A 23,142-nucleotide genomic window follows, 5' to 3' on the forward strand; every position below is an offset into this window, starting at 1 on the left:
TTTATAAATAATAATCAATTACTAAAGATTATTTGTATGTCTCTGTTTCAATATAATATGTAGTATGCTTAAGAGTATATATTTATCGTGATTACGTGAATTTCATATATTTTCCGCACACAATTTACGAGTATACTCAAACATTCCATCGTTGCTTTTTTTATATAACTTAAACTATTTATTGAAATTATAAAAAATACATTTTCGTTGACAGGTGCGTCAGCTTATCTGCTAATGAGAATATTTTTATCATTATTTTTTAGTAATATAATTATTATAAGATCGGTGACTCGTAAACGAGATTATATTATAAGTATTATAACATTTATTAGTTAGTAGAGATGTCTCAGTACGAGCGATAAGTGTTTTAATTAATGTAATTTCTGTATTTATCGTCGCCTACTCCTCATTTGCTTGTGGATAAAGGACATATTTACATCTCCGTAAAAATAGGGAATTTTAATCCTAGTTTGCCTTAGTTTGTGTAACCTATTTAATTATCGAACTGTAAATATAATTATCAATAACTATCTATAGAACAATTTAATTCAAAGAATACTCGTAATATTAAATATATAATTTGTACTTTCTATAACTATAATTTAAAAAAAATAATCATTTCACCTAAATAATATTATATATATGTATATATGCATGTATGGCTTTCATAAATATGTTTGGGAAAATGTAATATTATGTTAATTCCAGGTACTTGCATAGTAGTTACAATTCTATATTATAGGAACCAACCTCTATATAGTCAAGTGTATAATTAATGTTGTACATTTAGCATTGTATATATATGTATTTATTATTTACTGAAATATAAATAAAATGTTCATAAAAAAATATTAAATGTAAATCAGAATATTATAATAATACTCTAATAAATAATTATCATTAAATTAATTTGAATTAAATTGTAAAAAACAAACTCCTTATTTAATTCAATCAAATTCGATTGTATACAACGAAATATAATACTGGCGTTAGGTTGAATATTAAAAAAAAAGAGATTTTTATCTAAGTTTATTTCGATAAGGGGAGCTCAGGCTGAATAAAAATAACAAAGTTTAAATAGGTTAACACTAAAACCGATGAACTACTTTTGATTAATTATCCCAAAGTGCCTTATCTGATAGCGGATAGCACAAAATATTGTATAAAACTACATTAAATATTGATTTTGCTTGTCAAATCATGACATGGTTTATAAAAATCCTGTATAATATTCAAGCGTGTATTTATGTGAATATACATAATACTTAAATAACGTATAATAAACTATCATCGCTGAGACGGCGCGTTTATAATATCACAAGGTGAATTTCATATTAAATTTTCTTAAAAAAAAAAAAAATACAATTGATAATAATTGCACCGCCGTGTCAATCGTACCATTAAAGTGTCATTATGATATTATTTTTTTTTTTATTCTTAATTAGATTAACATCAATGGCGGAAGAGTGATAAAAATACGATAGATCCCGTGCAAATAGATTTGACAAGAAAGTTCAAACCCGTGTAATAAATCGGGACACACGCGCGTCAGTCTCACGGAAATTATAAAATCCTGAGGCCCCAGGGTGGTGGCGATGAGTAGTGAATACCATTATAATATTACATAATATACTGTTGCACATGATACGCCACAAACACACGCACACGCACACAAATATGTATACATATTATAATATAATAATATATTTTAGACTCGTGTAAATGTCATATTATAGTACATAAAATATTATATTGAAAATATATTATAATAATATACTATGCTCAAGGACGTTGCAGAGGGTATAACGCCATTATTTTTTTTATTATTATTATTATTATCATCACGACGACGCCGAAAAGATATCATGTTTATAAGTTACTGTACATAATATACGTCGAATAGTATATTATGCTAGTGAGTGACATCGAAGTCTATAACTACGCTGTCGAATCATTTATTTCAGATATCTCCTATCACCACGTCTTGTAGCTAGTAAGTGATCGGCCGGATTTCCGTTTTATAAATCATAATATACTATGGCATACGGTCGGAGAGGAAGTGCAGCAAACGTATTGTCGACTGATTTAGCTAATTATTATCACTTGTTAGAGCACATAATTTAATACCAGTTTATAAATGCCAAGTACAACGAAAATATATATTGTCGTATTTGTTAGACAATACGTTCTCCGTTTATACAAAACCCTAATATACCAGCTATATACGCTATTGAAAATCGCGGAATTTTCCCCTGAAAACATAATACTATCTGTATATATACCTCATCACATGTGTTCCTTTTACACCGAAAACCAGTAAATAGGTATATAATATATACAATATCTCATAAACATATAGTTTTTTATTCGCGTATACGTTATATACGTATTATGTATATATAATATATCGTGGTTGTGGACTATCGTTCAGTCACACGGTATATACATGCCATTATATATATATATATATACGTGCGCGCATTACGACGACTATGGTGTATTATATTTATTCCGTCCACCGATCGCAGTTTTCCATGGCGATGTTATACTTTTTTTCTTTTGACTTTTTCCTTTGTGATATCATTATATATTACGAATCAATAACGAATACAAAAACTTTGGTTTTATTTTTTTTTGATTTTAATTTTTAATTTTTGGCTCGTGGGCCGACGGTGTTATTACTCACGCTGCTATGTTATTTCGTTGCGTCGCGCGTCGGGTTCTCATCAAATAATAATAATAATAATACTAATAATATTCAGCATTGTGATTTTATTTTTAATCAAAGAACATTACTAACACGACCTCCTAAGAATAGGGTCACAAACTTTTTTAATTATTCACTTTTAACGCAAGATCGTATTCAAAGTTCAGTAGAAGAATTTCGAATACAATTGCCAGTCTTGCCAATATCTGCTTATTTTTATGATGCACGATTTTTATAACACATTATAAGCATTATGTAAGTCATTCAAACCGAAAAAGTATTTCAGCCACATCGGAATGATGAGGTGTAAAACAATTTATATATTACTATTATTAAAAAAAAAAAAAAATTATAATAAAATTAAAAAAATATGCGTGCCAAAAATGTCACCGTATATTTTTGTATTCTATTACTTTTACAATGATGTTTTGTTTTTGTTTGTCGGCTCCTTTTTTTTAGGCTCGTATTATTTTTGCAAGCCTTGTATAGGTTATTGTATGTGTTATATTATGTATTTTATTATTGTAATATTGTAAAATTATTCAGAAATTCAAATATTAGCTGAGTCGATTTAATTAGAAAAATCAAACTTTTATAAAGATTAAATACGATTTAAACGACGAGTCGTATAAAATGTTTAACTGCGTTATATGCATTTAGTAAAACAATAATAGAATATAGTTTATGATACCAGTTTTGATTTTTGTTTTGCTTTTGATGTCCGTATTTCTACTGATATATAATTATTTTAGGTCGGACGATGAGTTTTCTTAACGAAATATTTAGAAAACAAAATGCAGGTTACATGGCGTATTGGGTAGGCAATATAGGTACATAACTGTTGAGATATAAATGTATAATAATCTAAAACACCATTCACAAGGTTCACGAGAGTACGAATAATTTTAACTCAGTTCGAATGACTATGAATTTGATTCCGAATATTATAACACATTCATCGTGTTTGACCTAGTTCGTAGAAAGTTCGAAGTTAGAGACACCACGATCTTGTATTCAGTGCAACTCCGGAAATATACCAGATGGCATGCGAATAATACGTGGAAAAATACATTGTGAACGAACAGTGGGCGATATTATGAATCTTATTATTTTTATTTTAATCAATTATTCGAAACATTTGAACTGAGAAAAACAACGTCAAGGGAAATTATTAGTGTTTTATATTTTTATTACAAAACATTAAATTAATTTTGAAAGAATTTTTCAGGCAGTTAACTCTGTACATTATAACCTATAGGAGAATCTTTTATGTTATATTTTGTAAGACTTATCGGTTATATGTTAACTGGATATTCTACGATAGATGATTCAATTGAACTATAAACATGATTTATGTTTAATAATAGACCTTACTTGGTAATCTTATGTCAGTTTTTTTTTAAATCTCCAAAACGTATATAGATTTAATTTAATAGACTTAGAAACAATATAATAGTTTTCTTAATGTGCGCGTTTACAGTTTTGTGCATCATTCACGTTTGATAAAATTTATTGCAACAATTTTTTGACCGTCATTTGTTATATTTTTTTTCTTTTAATGCCTGAATTGTTTCTCATGCACATATATAGCCAAACATCATAAATTATTACTGGCCGGCTAGACTTACTGAATTACACGGTATACGTATCTAATATTTAATTCATATGGGTATTGAATACAGAAATTCGATATTTTTTTCATTTATACAAATGTAAATAAAAAAGAATACTGAATATTAATATTCATATCTTAAATGTGTAAAATGTGTAGTTTGCTTTTAAGTTTAAAAAATAATAATAATAACGACTTGAGTGAATAGAAACGAGTGCCTGATATTCAGTTTCTTTATTTTTAGCTATGTACTTTTTTCATTTTGGTAATTCAATCTTCTATAGCGTTGTTTCAAAATATAAACTTTAAGAGTTTTTATGAATGTAAAGTTTTAAGTTTTTAACTGAGACTAACGACAAAGTTTTAGAATATGATTATAAATAATAAATGTACATAAATATATTATAAATTAAATATGGTTATACAATTAAAAATTAAATTTTCATACAAAAATAAATAATTTTATTGATCGGTTTACTACAGGAAATGGAATAAGAATTTACATAAAAAGATCACAGGGATTCTCGAGAAACAATTGATTTCTGTCATATAATAATTCCTAACAAAAATGTTTAACTCACTCTGTGTAGAGAAATACAATGTAAAATTGGAAAAATCAAAAATATTTAAGTGATACAAAATGTTGTTAATTATGACGGTTATAGTTTTTATAAAAATAGAATTATAAAAAGTACTTACAACATTCGTTCTAAAAAAATTGTTTAAGCGAAAAATAATTTAATGAATATAAAATAATTTTTGACAGCTGTGTCCAATAACATCTGAATGCGAGTGAAACAATATTTTTTTGATAGTGTGTATATTGTTACAGTTGTAGTTGCATTACAAGTCGTGCTCAATAGTAAAACAATACCAACCACCTATCTATTTTACAAGTTTAAGATTTGATATTTTGCGATATTTATTCGAGGCTTCGGATGTAAAAATGTTGAACGATAATAATAATAATAATAATAATAATATTATTAATATTATTTGATATAAGAGGTGTTATATAAAATCGAATGCCAAATATATTAGGTATATTTAATTTTACGTTACTGTGGTGAGTTTTATGGTGTATTATTGTATACAATTAGTAAATTATCAATCGTATAACTTGTGAGTACGTGACAAGCATAAAACTTTTCGGCAATATCAACTAGATAAATTATATATATATATATATATATTGTATTAATTATGGTCGAGATAAAAAAGTGTATTGCGTTTCTGATGATATCTTTGTTCTGAAAAGTCAGTTGTAATTATTGAAAAAAGAATAAATAATAATATGTATTTTGTATGTTTAAAAACAATGTTCGTTTCTCGTTAATCGTTCTTCTGTATTATAATTAAAATGCATTTTGGATTCAAAAACTATAAACATCTATATATTGCTGGCTGCTGCTATTGAAAACTATGATGTGCATAGTGTTGAATAATATAATATTTGTTTCTGTCGCACCGTTTATTCATTACTGCAGTGTTATTGTTACAACGAATACGTCGTCTAACATAATATTCTGTTCCTTCTAAAAGTATTAAACGAACATTTATCGTACAACTATATCAACGAATATTATATTGTATTATCATGCAAAATAATATTATTACATCCGATGGTGAGACCCGATCGCTGTCTGCTCCGGTCGAGCATCAGGCGATTCTGCCGGTTTCAGCTGAACCACCCGCGAATCGTAGTCAGGTCAGTAAAAGTGTGTTGCGAGTTTTCTGATCTGACGAAAAGGCAATATTGTTCAATGCCGAACGTTGCAGTGGTGTATGGTGCAGACGATGCAATTCAGCTGCAATCGCCGTCTTCGCGGGCATCAACGCGGCCAGTTTCTGTTGGTCCGGCCTAACGGGACGTGCAGACGAGCGGCGACTTGCCGGGTCCGCCCAGGAAATCGTGCGGTTCGATGCCGAACATTTACGTCACATTTAGCGCGACCGAAGCGACCGGATTTGAATGCATTCCTGTGCAAGCTTCAGCTGAAGTGGAGAACGAATTAGCAATACCGGCTGATGTATAAACTTCTTTGGATCAAATAACTAGCCGCGAAGCTGGAAAAGAGTTTAAGGTAACTACGACTCAACGTGGGCGCCGTACGTGGTAGAAACGCACCAAAAAATTCGTTCGTCGATTGTTTTGTTGCATATAGCCCATAGTATATAGCTATTGAAAATAGTGCATTGTTTTTCACAAATAAATATTTTTTGTTATATTATTTAATTGGTTTTCATATTTTATTTGATGTATTATTATTATTTTCGGTTTTTTTGTAACTAGTATAAAAAAGCGCGAGGTTAGGGTAAGTTATTATTGAATATTTTCAAGCTTTTTGACAAGTTATTATACTTATAGATTTGGTATTTTCAAGCAATGACATTTTACAACTTGACAATTTTTTCTTCTGATTACTTCACCCCCCCCCCCCCCCACCGTAAAAGGACTGTCTGGCAACTAGATTTATTTTTCTACCAGAAAAAATATTGAAGTTGAAAGTCTAAGCATTTTTACTGTTTCAAAAGACTATGAAAACAAACAAATAAAATAAAACATTGTAAGATCAATAGGTACATTCAATGCTAGGCTAAGAATTTGATGGAAATCGTTTATAATGAATTATGATCATATCCTTTGATTTTTAAATGTGGGACGGAATATAATTTTACACTATTTACAATAGATATAGTATGTGTATTATGATTATTTAAAGATTTAACACATTATTATTAATCATTTTTGTACAATCATTCTAATAATATACTATTATAAGGTTAATATATTTTTTTCAAGTAGTATTTTGTAAGAGATATTATTTTCTAGAGATTTTTTTTTTCTTGCGTCGGTAGAAAAATAATGCAGTATTGTTCGTCTTGCCCGTGAAATATTATTAAATGTCATGCCTACAGAGCTATTTCAAATTAACGTTTTTCTTTTGCTTTAATGTGATGTAATAAACCGTGTATTATTTATCAAACGGCAGCCAATACAACGGGTGGAAAATAAATGATTTCTCTGAAAAACACTTTGACTCAATTGTTATTAATTTCTAAGAGTGTACGATCCAAACCAGAGGTCGGACTCTGCGTGCAATTCCTCGATTCTGGGTCGTATGTTTTTCACTTAAGTATTCTGGTCGCGCGACTCTTTGCCAATGTCGGTGGGAGGGGCGTTACCACCACCACCACGCGCGGTTTCCAAACGGATTTCGAGAAAATGCGTGCAATTTCGTTTTTTTCTTTCCGTCCAAAAAGCAGGTTGAGTTTACACGAACGCAATAAAACGAAAACAGTTTTTCATTCATTGTACATGAATGATCACAGCACGAGAATACTAGAACGTTTGCGTATGTGCGGAGTACAATACAAATTAACCTACAAAAACTATTCCATTCAAAAACGGCAGAGAAAATACATTGAAAATTATCGTGTTTGATTGTTTACAAGGTGATTGTTGTATCGCCTTATCAGTAATTTTCCCAGTAAATGTATATTTTAGAAAATATATTTTCTCCGCCATTTTAATTTACCTATCCTGCACCTAAATATCCAGTTATTATTATTTTCAAACGAAAACATACATATTTATTCCATACTCCGGTCTCAAATATTGACTTGTTTGATGTGCTTAAGGCAAAGCTTAATTAAGTTAGGCTCATCACTAATTTGAAATTGTTCCAAAGTGTACAAAGGTCACAAGTGTATTTTGGTTGTTAAACTAATATCGTCATGGTATTCCTATTATTATAAGTGTATACAGTAGATCGAATCTAAAATACGCATTATGAAGTAGTAACTAACTTTAAATAAAATATATCATAATATATATTATCACAAGGATTATACGAAACAGATTTAAAATGTACAATTGCCGTTCTGCTGACGTAAACATGCTGTTTTCGAAATAATTTAAAAATATTATGTCATATTTTAGAGATTTTTCAAATACATCGTTCCAGTTATGGTAGGTATAGTTGGTGTTGTTTTAATTTGGTTGTTCCCGAACTTTGGTTTTTACCGCGTATATTATGAAGATACGTTGATTCGTTTGAAACCGTTACCGTTGATGCCGTATAATACCACAAACATTACATACGAACTGCCCGTAAAATTAAATTAGAATCTATTTGGGTTAGGTGTGTCACTTGTTATTTTACAATGCAAGTATCTTTCTTTAAAAGGTTGTAATTTTGATGAAATTTGTTTATCTTTATGCAATGGACAGGAGAAGGTCTCCAGAGAAAACATTTTTAGTTTACACTTTTATAATAATTATGACCTTTTTTTCACAAAATTATCGCATATGCAGCCAGTTTGAATTCATCCAATCCGTATTAGAAGTATAAATTAATCATACGTTCTTTTCACTCTGACATTGGTATTATCACGTTAAAAGTTTTTATTTTTTTTAGGATTTTAATAAAATGATATTATTATAATTAAAATCAAAAACATATGTATGGCTAAGAAGCCATACGTTCTATACACATGCCTTCGAAAAATATTTTTAAGAGTGTCAATTGGTCATCCTAGAGTAAATATTTAATTATGTGCGAATGGAAATTATATTTGAACTTATAAATCTATTTTAATCACAAAAAAATATAATATTAAAAATATACTGTCAATAACTATCAAAAGTATAAAAAAAAATAGAAAATTAAAAACAGCTCTTCTGTAAATGTTGGATGCAAGATGTACACACAAAGGTTGACGCTTAGGCTTTTTGAGTGTTTATAGTTTTGTTTTTCAAACCACATGGGTTGCTAAAGGCCAGCTCAAACAGGAACTTAGTTTCGGTCAACTAAAATCGTAGAGTTTTTTTGTTTATATATAGGGTTGCCATTGGTTACAGAAATAAGAAATATCTATACGAAATTCGACGAAAGTCGATTTCCGCTGTCTCGTTTTCGACGTACGCTCAACGCGAAACGAATATGAACAAACAGCTGCACTGATAATGACAGTGGGCCGTATTATCTGTACGATTGGTTGGCTTTGAGAGGAATGGTTAGTGTGTTGTTATCGTTGTACGCACGTGTGGTGTGTGTCAACCTAACATCGACTTTTGCCGCACTCTGTATATATATATTAATATATGTTTGTAGTTTAAGTACTTAAAAATTACTCGCCCGATTTTGACGAAAATCCCAAAGTTCAATGTTAGAAATATGTAAGTATAGTAAAAAGTCTTAACAACGTTCGAAAATATACCAAGTGCCATATTATATCCACCACGAGAGAATTACCTATCTCCGTTGAATTATAGTTCACAATGCGTGGTACATTGGCGCTGATTTTTAAGCGCACTCAGGTAGACCTATACTGAAATTGAAATACGTCTATAGGTAAATCCCCGTATTTTATATTTGTTAATTTCTTCCCGAGCGAAATCAAGAAATATAACTATTTTTTTTTATAATTTAACTCAAAATATTTACTAAAAAACGAAAATTTTGGCTCTAAACTCTAAGTAAATATTTTATTGGGTCCTTTAAAATGTTTTTTAAACTGTATCTTTTTTCTTAAATTAACCATTACACTAAATATAATTTGCTCGTGATGTCTATCGTTTAACCTTAATTTCATATTTCATATTATTATTATTATAATATATATTACGTTAACTGTAATATTATTATTCAAATTATTAGACTCGTTGTACTAATGCACTATTTTCAATTTTTCTGTTTATAGCACAGGGATACGCAAGAAACACTCGCGGTTTTGGATCGACTAGATCTGGATACGGAGAAACCTAGTGATGAAGAGATGGCTCGAAAATTCGGTTTCGAGGAGGCGTTCTTTCAGGGTAGACTCACCTGGTGGCAGCGTTTCAAGCCCCAGCTGTGGTCCATGTTCGACGAACCGTACTCGTCGAACGCTGCCAAGGTACGTAATTTTAATTATTTTACAACACAACTGCTGTTTATTGTTTATAATTTGTCTAATCGGGATGATTCATCGCAGGTGGGTTTTTGATTGGTTTCTATTTGTATTTTTCGTTAATTAATTTTATATCTAATTAATAAAATCGAGAACAATAAAACGTATAAAAATGTATTAAAGCATTTTTTAAAACTACATTTTACATATACCTTAATAACTAGATGACTGATTTTAAATATAACGATTGTATATACATTTTTTTTTTTTATGACCATAATAATATCAACGTATTTCTTATAATTTAAATCATTAGCAATTCAAAAACTTCTAAAATTTGAATAAAACAAATAATTGCTCCTTAATATGTTAAAAATCAAAATTAATTTAAGTATTTTTTTATTTTCATATTATTCGTTTGACAAATATTAATTTGGTTTCAACATTCTTCCATATTGATCAAAGTTGTTGTTAGTTCGCACACAAACGGTAATGATTTGGTTCAATATTTATCTAAAAGGGTGCAAACTCCCTTACCAAGGTATCACACTGTTGTCAACATTAAAATAGATTAAAATATAGCGATATTGATACAACCAGAACCGAAAGGGTGCAAACATTTCCTTGGATCTTTGGTTTATGGTGTATTATATTATTATATAAGATATATTAGATTCAGGTTCAAAAAATAAATAGATATTCATATGACACCAATAATAAATCATATCAATAATGCGTGCACGGATGTGCACGATAAATGAACCTAACCTATGCAATCATACAAAGTGTTTTACACTCCTACATTTTTTAATATATTATTTCGACCATTTTATAAATTCTCACAATATTGTATCATTTTATCGTTTCATTTTATGTATATGTTGATCCAAACAAAGTTCAAAACTTACATATATTTATAAATATACATCATTTTGTAATATTTATTATAATATTGTAAAGAGAAACAACTTTTATTTAAAGTTGGCACCATGTGGGTTGCCAAAAGACATAACATATTAATCAATATTCAAATACATAAGAAATAAACATTTCTAAATTTAAAGATTAAATATAAAAATAATGAATTAATTTATAGATAAATCATAAATACATACGAATATAGAAACTTTAATAATATTTCTTTCTCGTTTTATTAAAACAATGGTCGTTATACTTCTCGCGTACAATAGATAATTACAGTTATTCCGAATGGCCGTTTTAATACAATTTGTAATAATTATTATTTTCCCGTTGAAATTTAAAATCATCAATATTTCAATTAAATATTTTACACCTTTTTTTTTTTACGTCAATTGATGCAATTTAGCGGGTCATAATGAGTTTAATGCGAATTTTAAACCAACGAAATGCCCATTAAATAACCACTCTGTGGCTTTATTCGTGTCAAATTTTAAACTTGATAATCTTTAGAAGATGGATTATATCTTCGTTATTTTTAAATAGTGTATTCGACTGTTGTATAAATTACGAATAATTTTTGTCTTGAGAATTATTTCGGTAATCCAATTTCGAATGGAAAAATAAGGGTGGAACAAAAAATTTGACGTTTATTCATCTGTTTTCTGTCTCTCATTCGAGGTTATACGAGTATCTGGCAATAAAATAAAATAAAATAAAATGAAACATACGTATTGTAGTCGAGACATTTGTTTCCTCTCATCTCCAACAAAATCTCGTAATCACATACAGATGCATAAACATTTGTACTTGTTTCTTTAAAGACCTATTTCTAAAAAAAGAAATGACAAAATTACATTATACTATATTTCGTTTGGTTAACGAATTCATTCAGTCAACTTGTTTGTAAACCTCGATCTTGTAATAAAAACTAACAAACGTTTGAATAAAACGGGAATAATAATATATTGTTATTAAATTATTTTACTAAATTATACTTTCATAAATGTATATAAACCCAATTCGAAAATAATTATAAATAATAATAATAACAACCGACAACCACGAATAAGAGAAAAAACACTTTTGGCTTTTTCAATGACTTATTATATTCCAATATTTTCATCTGAATAGAATCTATACAAAATCATGTTTCATTATTTTTCAAACGCCAAAGTAGACTATTTCTACGCACGTTGATTAACTAACAAACGTTGGGAGAGTGAAATGTATAGTCTTATATTATAGACATTACATAGGTTTATATTAAAATATTATTTATAATTTATTACCATCGACATTCAAACATTTTTTGAGGTGTGATTGAATAGCTGCCGTGACGCTTTAATCTCGCAGTTTTTTTTTTTATAATCATTATGCCATTTTGTATACGCCCTTTAGCGTATGATAAGCAATTTATTATAGCTAACATAATTTTGTCGTTTTAAATAATAATCTATAGATAGTGTATCAGTGAAATACTTCATAAAAGCATACTTAACCATTGAAGCAGATGTAAATTGGACCCAATGAAGTGTTTAAAATTTTTAAATATTAGCCTATCACATTTGCGGTCGAAATATTTGATTAGTAACTTATTTTGCCAATGATTTCTGAACATTTCTGTAATTACAAGTATTCAAGCTTATTTTTAGCGGTAACAACCGTAATTATGAATCTCGAACATAATATAAATATCCTGGTGTAAATCATAAAAGCAATTTAATCATTATTTTCATTATCCATAGGATATCGTTTTCAGTACATATCCTACAAAAAGTGATAAACGTTCTGGTGAATTAAACAAGTATACAAGTATGTAGGTATATTGTATTTATACAAAGGAGCAGCTATTAAAACAAAAAAATGTGCATATTATATTAATAAAAAATATGATAAAACATAAAATTATGAATAATAACAATAACATAATATCGTACCAAACACTATAGTAATACTTATATTATCGCACTGTTTACTTTATGATTTTGGATTTTCACTTTAGGTACCTGTTATTAATTATTATGTACAATAACTGACCGTAATTCATACTCGTGCAAATTCCGATCCGACCCAGCAAAAGGCTGCAGCAACGTTAATAGATCAAAATTAAAACTCACGAACCAGCTGCTACTCTAATAAGTCAAATGCTCGTGCTGCGTTTTGCGCATCTATTAACTTTGTACGGCACGTAGTTTCATCAAACCATTAAATGCGATATTATATCGTCACGTTTATCGATAGGCTGCAGTTAAATTGTATTATTTTCTATAATTCGGTTACGAGGTGCAAAGGTCATAGATGCGGCACGTGCGTTACAGACATAACGTTTATTATATTTTACAATTAATACGTATAGGTAGCCGGTGGTTAACTAACTAGTTTTGATAAAAACTATTATTTATATACACTCTATGCACGCCACACGTCTTCGAAATATATTATGCTTATTAGAATGAATTAAAACATTTCATACTAATCATATTATTATTACACGAACAGAATATATTATAGATTTTAACGTTTCCTCTGGTCACCAAAAACAGGTTAAATATCGATTTTTCAACTGTTACGGAATTATATTCTATTGAAAAGTCTGCGTCGATATAACGTTGGTTATTAGTACCTTATATGCATATCTTATATGTTTATTTCGTTGACATACATAAATGTTTTATATAATATCCTCAGAGCTGCCGATATATAACGTATCACAATAATCATTAATACATTTAATCTCGCCTGTAATATTATAAGCCAATGGTTTAACTTGAAAATACAACACGTAGCAGACACACAAGTAGTAATGCTCCATTTACTACTGCGATACTATTTAGTATTATATTATAAATGTATAATATAAAAACTTTTTTTCTATTCAGTTTAATTGAAAAAGTTCTATATATTTATTTTTTTTTTATTTACAAGGAACAGCTCAATTGTATTATAATCCTCTTGCTCACCATCCAACGTATTACATATAACACACAATAATAATAATAGGTATATAGATTGGGATTTGGATTATTATTATAATGTATGTTATAACGAGAAATAAGTTATTCACTGTTCGATAACCACTTTCATACTTTTTAATCTCGGCGGTCTCGTCTTTTTACGAAATTTCGCTTTTGTAGCTCGTGCGCGAAACTCTTACTCGAACAATATTTTTTATTATACAATGCCATTTTGGTTTATACGCTGTCGAAGTGTGCCTCTGTTGTCGTCCACGCTCCACTGCGCTCTGGTAAACTATAGGGATTGGGTAGATAACTATTATGGTCTGTTTATATACATGGATTTTTGTTTATCAAAGACTAATGTAGCCGACGTCGATCCGTCCAAAGCCGTGTACAATAACTGCGGTGACTCGCGGACGATTTATAATGCGAGTATCGAAAAACGGACACAATGGCTATGCGATCAAATGGACCACGTTCGGCTTGAATCTAGCAAAAACTATTTTTTTACATAAAGTATCATTTCGTAACGGATCTTGTTAACCACCGTCCATTCGACAATAACGATATAAACGTTATTATATACACAGTGTAATATGTTATTATTCATTCGTTTTGAATTCAAATGTCATCCTTGGAATGCAATTTTAAAATACTATGATTATCGTATTATACAAGAATAATTGTTCTACCGAACGATATTCAATCACTTAATCAAACTAGCTGTCGATTATTTTATTTTATCAAACGGTTTTTAATTTAACGGTTGGAAATAAATACATATAATTCAAGATACTATTTAAATTTCAACAGTAAAAAAATAAATCAAACAATTACGGATTATTAAATATTACCGAAGAGATTATAATATAAACAAAACTAAAAATACATGTATTTGATTGAAATTTAGTATCGAATTTATCGATAGGCGAGTATATAATGTAGAGGAGTATATTATATTATGAGTTAATCTATAAAAGTTCGTCATTATAGTTGCATATGGCTATAGGAATAAAACTGCTAGGTATATAGTTAAGAGAGCCGATAGCCACGGAGCTTTTATAAGGGTATACTCACGTGAACCCCACTGTGAGGGACGTTCAATTAAAAGATGAAAACAAAGATGATAATACAAAAGGTCTAGAGGATGTGCTGCACTAGCTTGTTATGTTTACATTGAGTATTACATTTTATACGACAACCAACTATTACTATTTAAAAAAAAATTTTCTTGATAACTGTATGTGTATCACATATTATGCACTATATTATGTCTACGTATATATTTAATAGTATTATATAAATGAATAAATTGATACATCTCTACTAACATGTACTTTTATTATTTATTCACAAAACTATTATAATATATGTACTATAAATATACGTATACCTACAAAATGTATATTAATTTGTATTAAAAATCATATGAACAATTTAAATAAGCTGGTAGGTATTTAAATCAATTTTTTTATTATTAGTAGTAATAGTGTTATTATTGAAATTTAGCTTCGTTAGCAAGGGCCGTCAACTTGTTTTACTATTTTTTACATGAATATAAAAAGAAGGTTAAATAATAAACAAGTCTTTAATAAACTGTTCTACAGGACTGCAGAAAAAAAAAATTATAAATAAAATTTTTATTAAATAGAGTGTACAGAATGTTTCCTGGTAAATCGTACTTTATCTTCTTAGTTGGATCTGCATTAAACATATGACATCAAGTTTACCAGTTTACCGGTTAATGCAAGATGTTGGATAAAAGAATACGGTATTGCATTTGAACTTGAATTTTTGATATTGAACTCGTATAGAACGCGTTAATTGATGGCATTTTTCGTTAAGTTAAATTCGTCGTGTATTATTTGGATTTAGTTTAAACTAAATTGTTGTATTTTTTCGGCATTGAATTGTTTACTGGAGTTAGTGCTAGAATTGAAACTGTTACTGGTGTTTTGGAAGTATATAAATATAATGTATATTATTATTCTGCTTCTTGTTGTGGGACGATATGGTCAGTTTTATAGCCTCGTATATTTATTTGGTTATTCCGCTCCGGTTAATATAAAGGTTTTATTTTATTTCAGATATTAGTTGGGTCTACTTTCAAGTTTAAACTATAAGTGATTTCGTGCCAAGAATTGATTTTACTATTTTTAATTAGGTATTTGATTTGAGCTAGAAGTTTACTAAAAATAATGAAATCGTTGAGGTTTTTAATTTTTTTTTCTGAGTGGAGTGAGGGCGGTAGTGCTCTATATTTGAGTATTATTGCTGTTGTTCGGGCCGGGAACGAACAATAATAGGCCGTGCGCCCGGTCACCAAAATACTTCGCGCTTAATAAGTATTATACTAACACACCGACCGACCTATGTAAAATTGTGTTAATTGTATATAGCTCAACTAGAATTGGTTGGGTTCGCCGCGCAAATACTAGTGAGCTATGTAGTGTGGTGGTGTGTAAGTGTGTATATAGTATATGTGTTAGTGTGTACCTATACTTAAATCTAGGACGAATAGGTAACTTTATAATAAATAATGGTAACTCAAATCAAATCTGGTAAAAATATGATATAATAATAAAATAAACAAATTACGGCCCTTTTGGCCCAACAAGTAAAAAATGTATATAATAATAAAATAAACAAATTACGGCCCTTTTGGCCCAACAAGTAAAAAATGTATATAATAATAGGCCTAACCAAAATGCCGATTCGGCACAACCAGATATAATAATAATATATAAAATAATTAGGTAATAATTGCAAGTGTATAAACAGTAAATATCAAAAACTGTGTAGCCCTTATGACCAAACAGAATAAAATATAGATATAATAAAATCTAGGTAATGAAAAAAGTTATGGCCCTTCTGGCTCAATAACACAATAATTATAATATAAAACAAAACGCTATTAGAGCAGTAACCTGGTATAATTAATATAGAATATAGAAAAGAAAAGCCCTTCTGGCCTCACAATAATAAAAAAAAATATATAGCGCTTTTGGCTCAACAGAGTAAATGTTAACAATACCTAATAATATAATAATAATACATAAATAACAATAAAAAATAACTCACGACTTGTCGGTGCACTGCTGGCCAGCTGCTACCTAGACCTATATACACTAAAAAATTCACACTCAACAAAGATATTCACAAAGGTATAAAAAGACGCAAATGCTACGACGACTGCGACAATGAATATAATATATGATAATAGTATAATTTAAATATGGCAATTCGCACACCGGTATATAAAATAGATATAGTAACAAATATATGGCGATTAGCGCCCACGCAATAGTTATAAAAAAAATAGCAATTCGTGCATATTTAAAAAGATATTGTTCACGACGGCCTAGCTCACGACGACGGACGGAGAAAGAAGAAAAAAAAAAAACTGCGGCGGCCGTGTTAAACTACGCGGACCGGCGAGCCGGCGGCCGCAGATAACACGCCGATACCTGTTTTGCATAATATTATATAATTCACAAGACACAAAATATAATTAAAACAAAAATAAATATAAAAATAACGGCTGGTGCGCGCGAGTGTTTGTGTGTGTGTGTGTGTGTGTCGATCGGTTGTTCGTCCGTAACCGCTAGTATTATACACTATTATATCCTATTCTATGGCGGCAACATTCTCCCCCCGTTGAAAGTCTTGGGTTTCAACTGTTGTGTTGTTCTTGTCCGTCGGTAGCCTACATAACTTGATGACTGGACGACGCATATGCGTCCCGTTTGCTGTCCTTAGTGTGGCAACCCGAACTGTACCATCGGAGCCAGGATGTAATTCCACGACTATACCTAACTTCCACTTGGCTGGAGGCATACAGTCATCCTTTATGATTACAACATCGTCCTTTGCTAGTTGCACGCTCTTACTCGTCCACTTGCCACGAATTTGAGTTTGCGGTAAATACTCCTTTGACCACCTCTTCCAAAATGTTTGCATTAGATTTTGCACAAGCTGCCATCTTCGTAGACCCTTAGGCTCTTCTTTGGATATGTCTGGCTCATCCGGTAACAACATAGCCCCTCCAATCAAGAAATGAGATGGGGTTAATACGGCTAAGTCTGAAGGGTCGCTATTTAGGGGGGTCATCGGTCTTGAATTGAGACAAGCCTCGATTTGGCATAGTAGTGTACGCATTTCTGTGTTTGTAAGCTTATGATCGGATATAACTCTCTTCAGGTGATGCTTCATACTCTTGACGGCACTCTCCCATATACCACCAAAATGGGGCGCAGCCGGTGGATTAAAATGCCACTCAATACCTTCTTTCTCTAAGTCAACACTAGCCTTCTTCATCATTGAGACTAACTCCTTTTGAGCGCCGACAAAATTTGTTCCATTATCGCTATAAATCTTAGCACATTTTCCTCTTCTAGACATAAAACAACGCAATGTCGCTATAAAGGACTTACTCGAAAGATCGTCAACTAACTCCAAATGTATGGCCTTTGTGGAAAAGCAAACAAATACTGCAATCCAAGCCTTCTTAGCTGCCACGCGTCTCAATCCACTTCGAATATATATTGGTCCCGCAAAATCTACACCTGTAACTGTGAAAGGTCTAGTACACTGCACTCGATCTCTTGGGAGCGCTGCCATCATTGGGTGATTAAAACGCGGCTGTGCTCTCGTACATTGAACACAACGCCATACCACTGACCTTGCAGTTACTCGACCCAGCAGTGGCCAGTATAAACGCCTTACCTCAGACAACAAGAGTTGAGGTCCTCCATGAAGAAGCTCCAGATGGTATTTTTCAAATATCATACGGGTTACTTTATGAGCGGCAGGCAATACCACAGGGTGCTTATGTTTATCCGCCATGTCTGAATTGTTGAGTCTTCCACCCACCAGTATTAAACCATCGCGTAGGAAAGGATTCAAACTCCGTAACTTGCTATTTCTTGATACTTCTTGTCCTTTTTCTAGCGACAAGATCTCTTTGCTAAAGCACTCAGCTTGAACCATTCTTAGCACCGTTTTTCTCGCTTCGTTCAAGTCATGTATCCTTAAAGATTGAGGTCCATTGATCTTCTTACGCAGGAACTTTGAATAGATTGTTAGCCAAGCTATTCCTTGCAGCATTTGGTTCCATTCTGAGTAGTGTTCTAATATATCATTCACTGAGTTGTTTGCTACAAGTACTAGTTTCACTTTACGTACTTCAGGTAGCTCTTCATTCGTGTTGACTATTGGATTGAAGATCCAATCTTTCTCATTCTTTTCCAACCAGGTGGGTCCCTTCCACCACAATTTTGCCTCTAAAAGCTCCCGTGGCCCCAAACCTCTTGAAGGGATATCCGCTGGGTTTTCATGTGTTACTATATGGTTCCACTGGCTGATCTCTGTAACATCCATGATTTGAGCTATTCGATTTGCAACATATGTTTTTAGCCGGCTGCTCTGGCTATTTAACCACCCTAGTACAATAGTTGAGTCCGTCCAAAGCTTGAACTGATGAATGTTGATTTGCCATGACTCAGCAACTCGTTGGGCCAGCTCCGCTAATAATAATGCACCGTTCAACTCAAGGCGTGGGATTGTGCTGCCTTTTAGTGGGGCCACTCGAGTTTTAGCGCATAGAAGTCTGGAATACCATTCTCCATCGCTGCTCTGAGTACGAATATAGATACAGGCTCCATATGCTTCCTCCGAGGCGTCGCAAAATCCATGTATATCTATGATCTCGGTGCGCTCGGGAATAGCTTTTCTGGGAATGGACAATTCCTTTAGCTGCTCAAGCTCATCATAAAAACGAATCCATCTTTGCTGAATGTCTACCGGAAGCCGTGCATCCCAGTCTATCTTCATAGACCACAGCTGTTGTAAAAATATTTTTCCTTTCACTAAAACTGGCGACAGGAACCCAAGTGGATCGAAAATTTTGTTCAGGTCAGAGAGTATAGCTCTTTTCGATAACGCACCTTCTGATGATCTTGCTACGATGTCATATTGAAATTGGTCTGCGACTGGTTTCCACTGCAACCCGAGTGACTTGACCGTGTCATCATCTCCTATATCTAATACGAACAAAGGATCGTCAACACACTTGGACATGTTTCGCAAAACAAATTCGGAGTTGGAACACCATTTCCTTAATGGTAACTTTGCTGAGTTTAGCACTGAGCTAACCTCTATTTGCAACCGACAGCAGTCATCCTCTGTATCGGCTCCCGTCATTAGATCGTCCATGTAGAAATCTTCGGCAATCACCTTTGCAGCTTTCGGTAATTCCTTCTCAACACTTTTTGCGAGTGCTATAAGACAGTAGGTTGACAGAAATGAGGCAGGAGTTGTTCCATACGTGACTGTAGTTAGCTGGTACGACCGTAGTAATTCTTCAGGGCTGGATCTCCAAACAATTCTTTGTAGGTCCCAATCTTCCCTTGCCACCTTTATTTGGCGAAACATTTTTTCTATATCCGAAGTTAAAACGAATTGATGCTTGCGGAAGCGAACGAGGATTGAAAATAAATCTTGCTGAACAACTGGACCACACCTCAAGACATCATTAAGAGATATGCCAGATGTACTTTTGGCAGAGGCATCGAAAACCACTCGGACCTTTGTAGTTAAACTTGATGCTTTTATTACCGAATGATGTGGTAGATAGAAGGGATTCTGCGTCTGAACTGAATCGTCCATTACTTGAACCATGTGTCCCATTTCAATATATTCGTTCATAAATCGTATGTACTCGGCCTTCAGATGCTCATCATGTTGTAATCTTTTCTCAACATTCAAAAAACGTGCGGTCGCCATAGGTAATGTAGTCCCTAATTCACTGATTGCCTGTTTGGTGGGAAGCCGTACGATAAAACGTCCCTCCTCATCACGGATGGTGTGTTGCTTAAAATGTTGGAGTGTTTCTTGCTCTTCTTGACATCTCTTATTCGCTTTTGATGCTCGGCCATAGCTTGTATCTTCAATGCTGCTGAGCACCTTCCAATCTTCCTCTATTGTTTGACCCATTGAGAAAAGTGCCGGTGTATGGTGGTTAGAAAGTTCTCCTGTTACGAGCCATCCGAAGCTACTTTCATGTAATGTGACTGAACCTATATTTAGTGGTATTTTTTTTGTTCCCAAAACATCAAAGAACGAGCCACCTCCAATAAGCAGATCGATACCTTGAGGTCGATGGAAATCCGGATCAGCCAGAAGTGGAACCACAGTCCCTGGTATACCCCATCCACCTGCCGGTTCTGGACAAGACGCTAATTCTCCGACTATATTAGGCAATATATAGCAAGAAATATTAATACTAAATTCATTCGTTCTTGATTCAACCTTCAACTCGCTACATGACCTTGCTCTTAACCAATTGTCTCCAATACCACTTATTGGTAATAAAGACTTCTTACATGTTAGTTGTAATAGATTTGCATATCTTTTTGACACAAAGTTGACTTGGGAACCGCTATCCAAGATAGCTCTGCACTGGCGTCGTCCACCATTTTTATCTCGAACTATAACTAAAGCTGTCGCAAGAAATACGTGAGAGTTTACCCTGGCGATTTTTGCTGGTACAGGTGCAGACACAAGGATTGCAGACGTAGACGGTGTTTGACCTTTATCCGGTTGTTGTCCTTTGAGCTGCTCCTTCTCTTCTGTTTTTTCTTTCTTTTCAAAATGCAATAATGAATGATGATTACGGTTGCACGTTCGACACCTGTAAGTGGATCTACAAGTATTTGCCATATGTCCCGAAGATAGACAATTGAAGCATATTCCTTTTCCTTGAACAAATGAGAGGCGTGCGTTTAATGGAACTGCTTTGAAATCTTCGCAATTATATAATTTATGTAGCTTGGTACAGTAATGACAGAAAACAGTTTCGGTAGATGCTACTAAAGCTCGCCTTGCTTCAGTAGCGGAATGTTTGACACTACTTCTCTTAGCTGCTTCAACAGCCATATTAGTTTTGATATCCTTTTTGTGCCCAGCTGCTGCTTCCGATGATTCAAAGGCTACACATCGACTGGATAGAAACTCCTCCAATTGCTTAAATTTTGGTAGCTCTGTATTTCTTTTGTACCACCAGGCTCCTACGTAAGGCGGTTAGCCTAGGATGGCAAGCTAATAAAAACCCAGATTATATAATAAGCTATCGTACATGGAGTGGGTGACCAATATTATAACAAATAAACTATTAATTTATGTGCACCGTCGTGCTATAAAAATATATTGTAACACTCGTCATTAAAATACACAGACACAATATTATAATAAAAATACGGGCGCCCAAATAAAATAAATAGAAAAATAATAGAATTGACAATCAATAATAAATAATAATAATGAACGTGATCGATATCACTGTTATCACGGATAGTATATAAACAAAATTAACGATACCAATAATCTGCTAATCTCCGCCGACGACTGATACCCTCGCAGTGTGACCACCAGACTTGCTGCGTTTAATTACTGGATCCGATATCACTCTATTTTAGGTGACAGGCGCCAGGTCATTGACACACTAATTTGCGAGATATTTTTATGACGTACTTCACGTACTCGTAATGGAGCAAGGGACGAGACGAAAATTAATGACGACGTCCCGCACAACGACACAATAATAATACCTTCTTAGACGATGCAGCGATCTTGCAATTAATAAATAAGTATTAATACGCGGTATCATGCATCAACGGCTCACACGGCCAAAATACGACTAAATGCGCCCACGCACAACGCACAACAGTGGCGATATCCCGCACGACAGGATATAAAAAAGAGGTATAATTAAAGAAACGGTCCGCAAATGTTTTTTAATAAAACTACGTCAACGATACCGCGAATGACACAAAAAATGGCACAAAATGGCCCACAATGAAAAAACGCCGCACACGCGACAAAGGCGACGTCTCGTACGACGGTCGCGGAAGAACAGTACGTACTGTGTGTAGGTGGATGTCCACGGTTGTCTTATAAGCAAGAGAGGAGGGGACGACTGTTGAACTTGCCGAGCTTAATCTATACAAAGGTCGTCGAACTTGGTCTCGGAATAACGCGATATATAATAAGTA

General features: G+C 32.4%; 1 protein-coding gene across 9 annotated transcripts in view; it reads left to right on the forward strand.

The window, feature by feature from the left end:
* LOC132928689 (potassium voltage-gated channel protein Shaw) overlaps positions 1 to 23,142 on the forward strand; it is a 155,832-nt gene that overhangs the window by 99,547 nt on the left and 33,143 nt on the right. For all 9 annotated transcript variants that reach the window (XM_060993529.1, XM_060993527.1, XM_060993531.1 and 6 more), the window contains one exon: positions 10,026 to 10,220. In XM_060993529.1, the coding sequence (XP_060849512.1) occupies positions 10,026 to 10,220 (195 nt within the window). The remainder of the gene's footprint in view (positions 1 to 10,025; positions 10,221 to 23,142) is intronic.

This window comes from Rhopalosiphum padi, chromosome 4, assembly GCF_020882245.1.
Source record: "Rhopalosiphum padi isolate XX-2018 chromosome 4, ASM2088224v1, whole genome shotgun sequence".
In the NCBI taxonomy this organism is placed as follows: domain Eukaryota; kingdom Metazoa; phylum Arthropoda; class Insecta; order Hemiptera; family Aphididae; genus Rhopalosiphum; species Rhopalosiphum padi.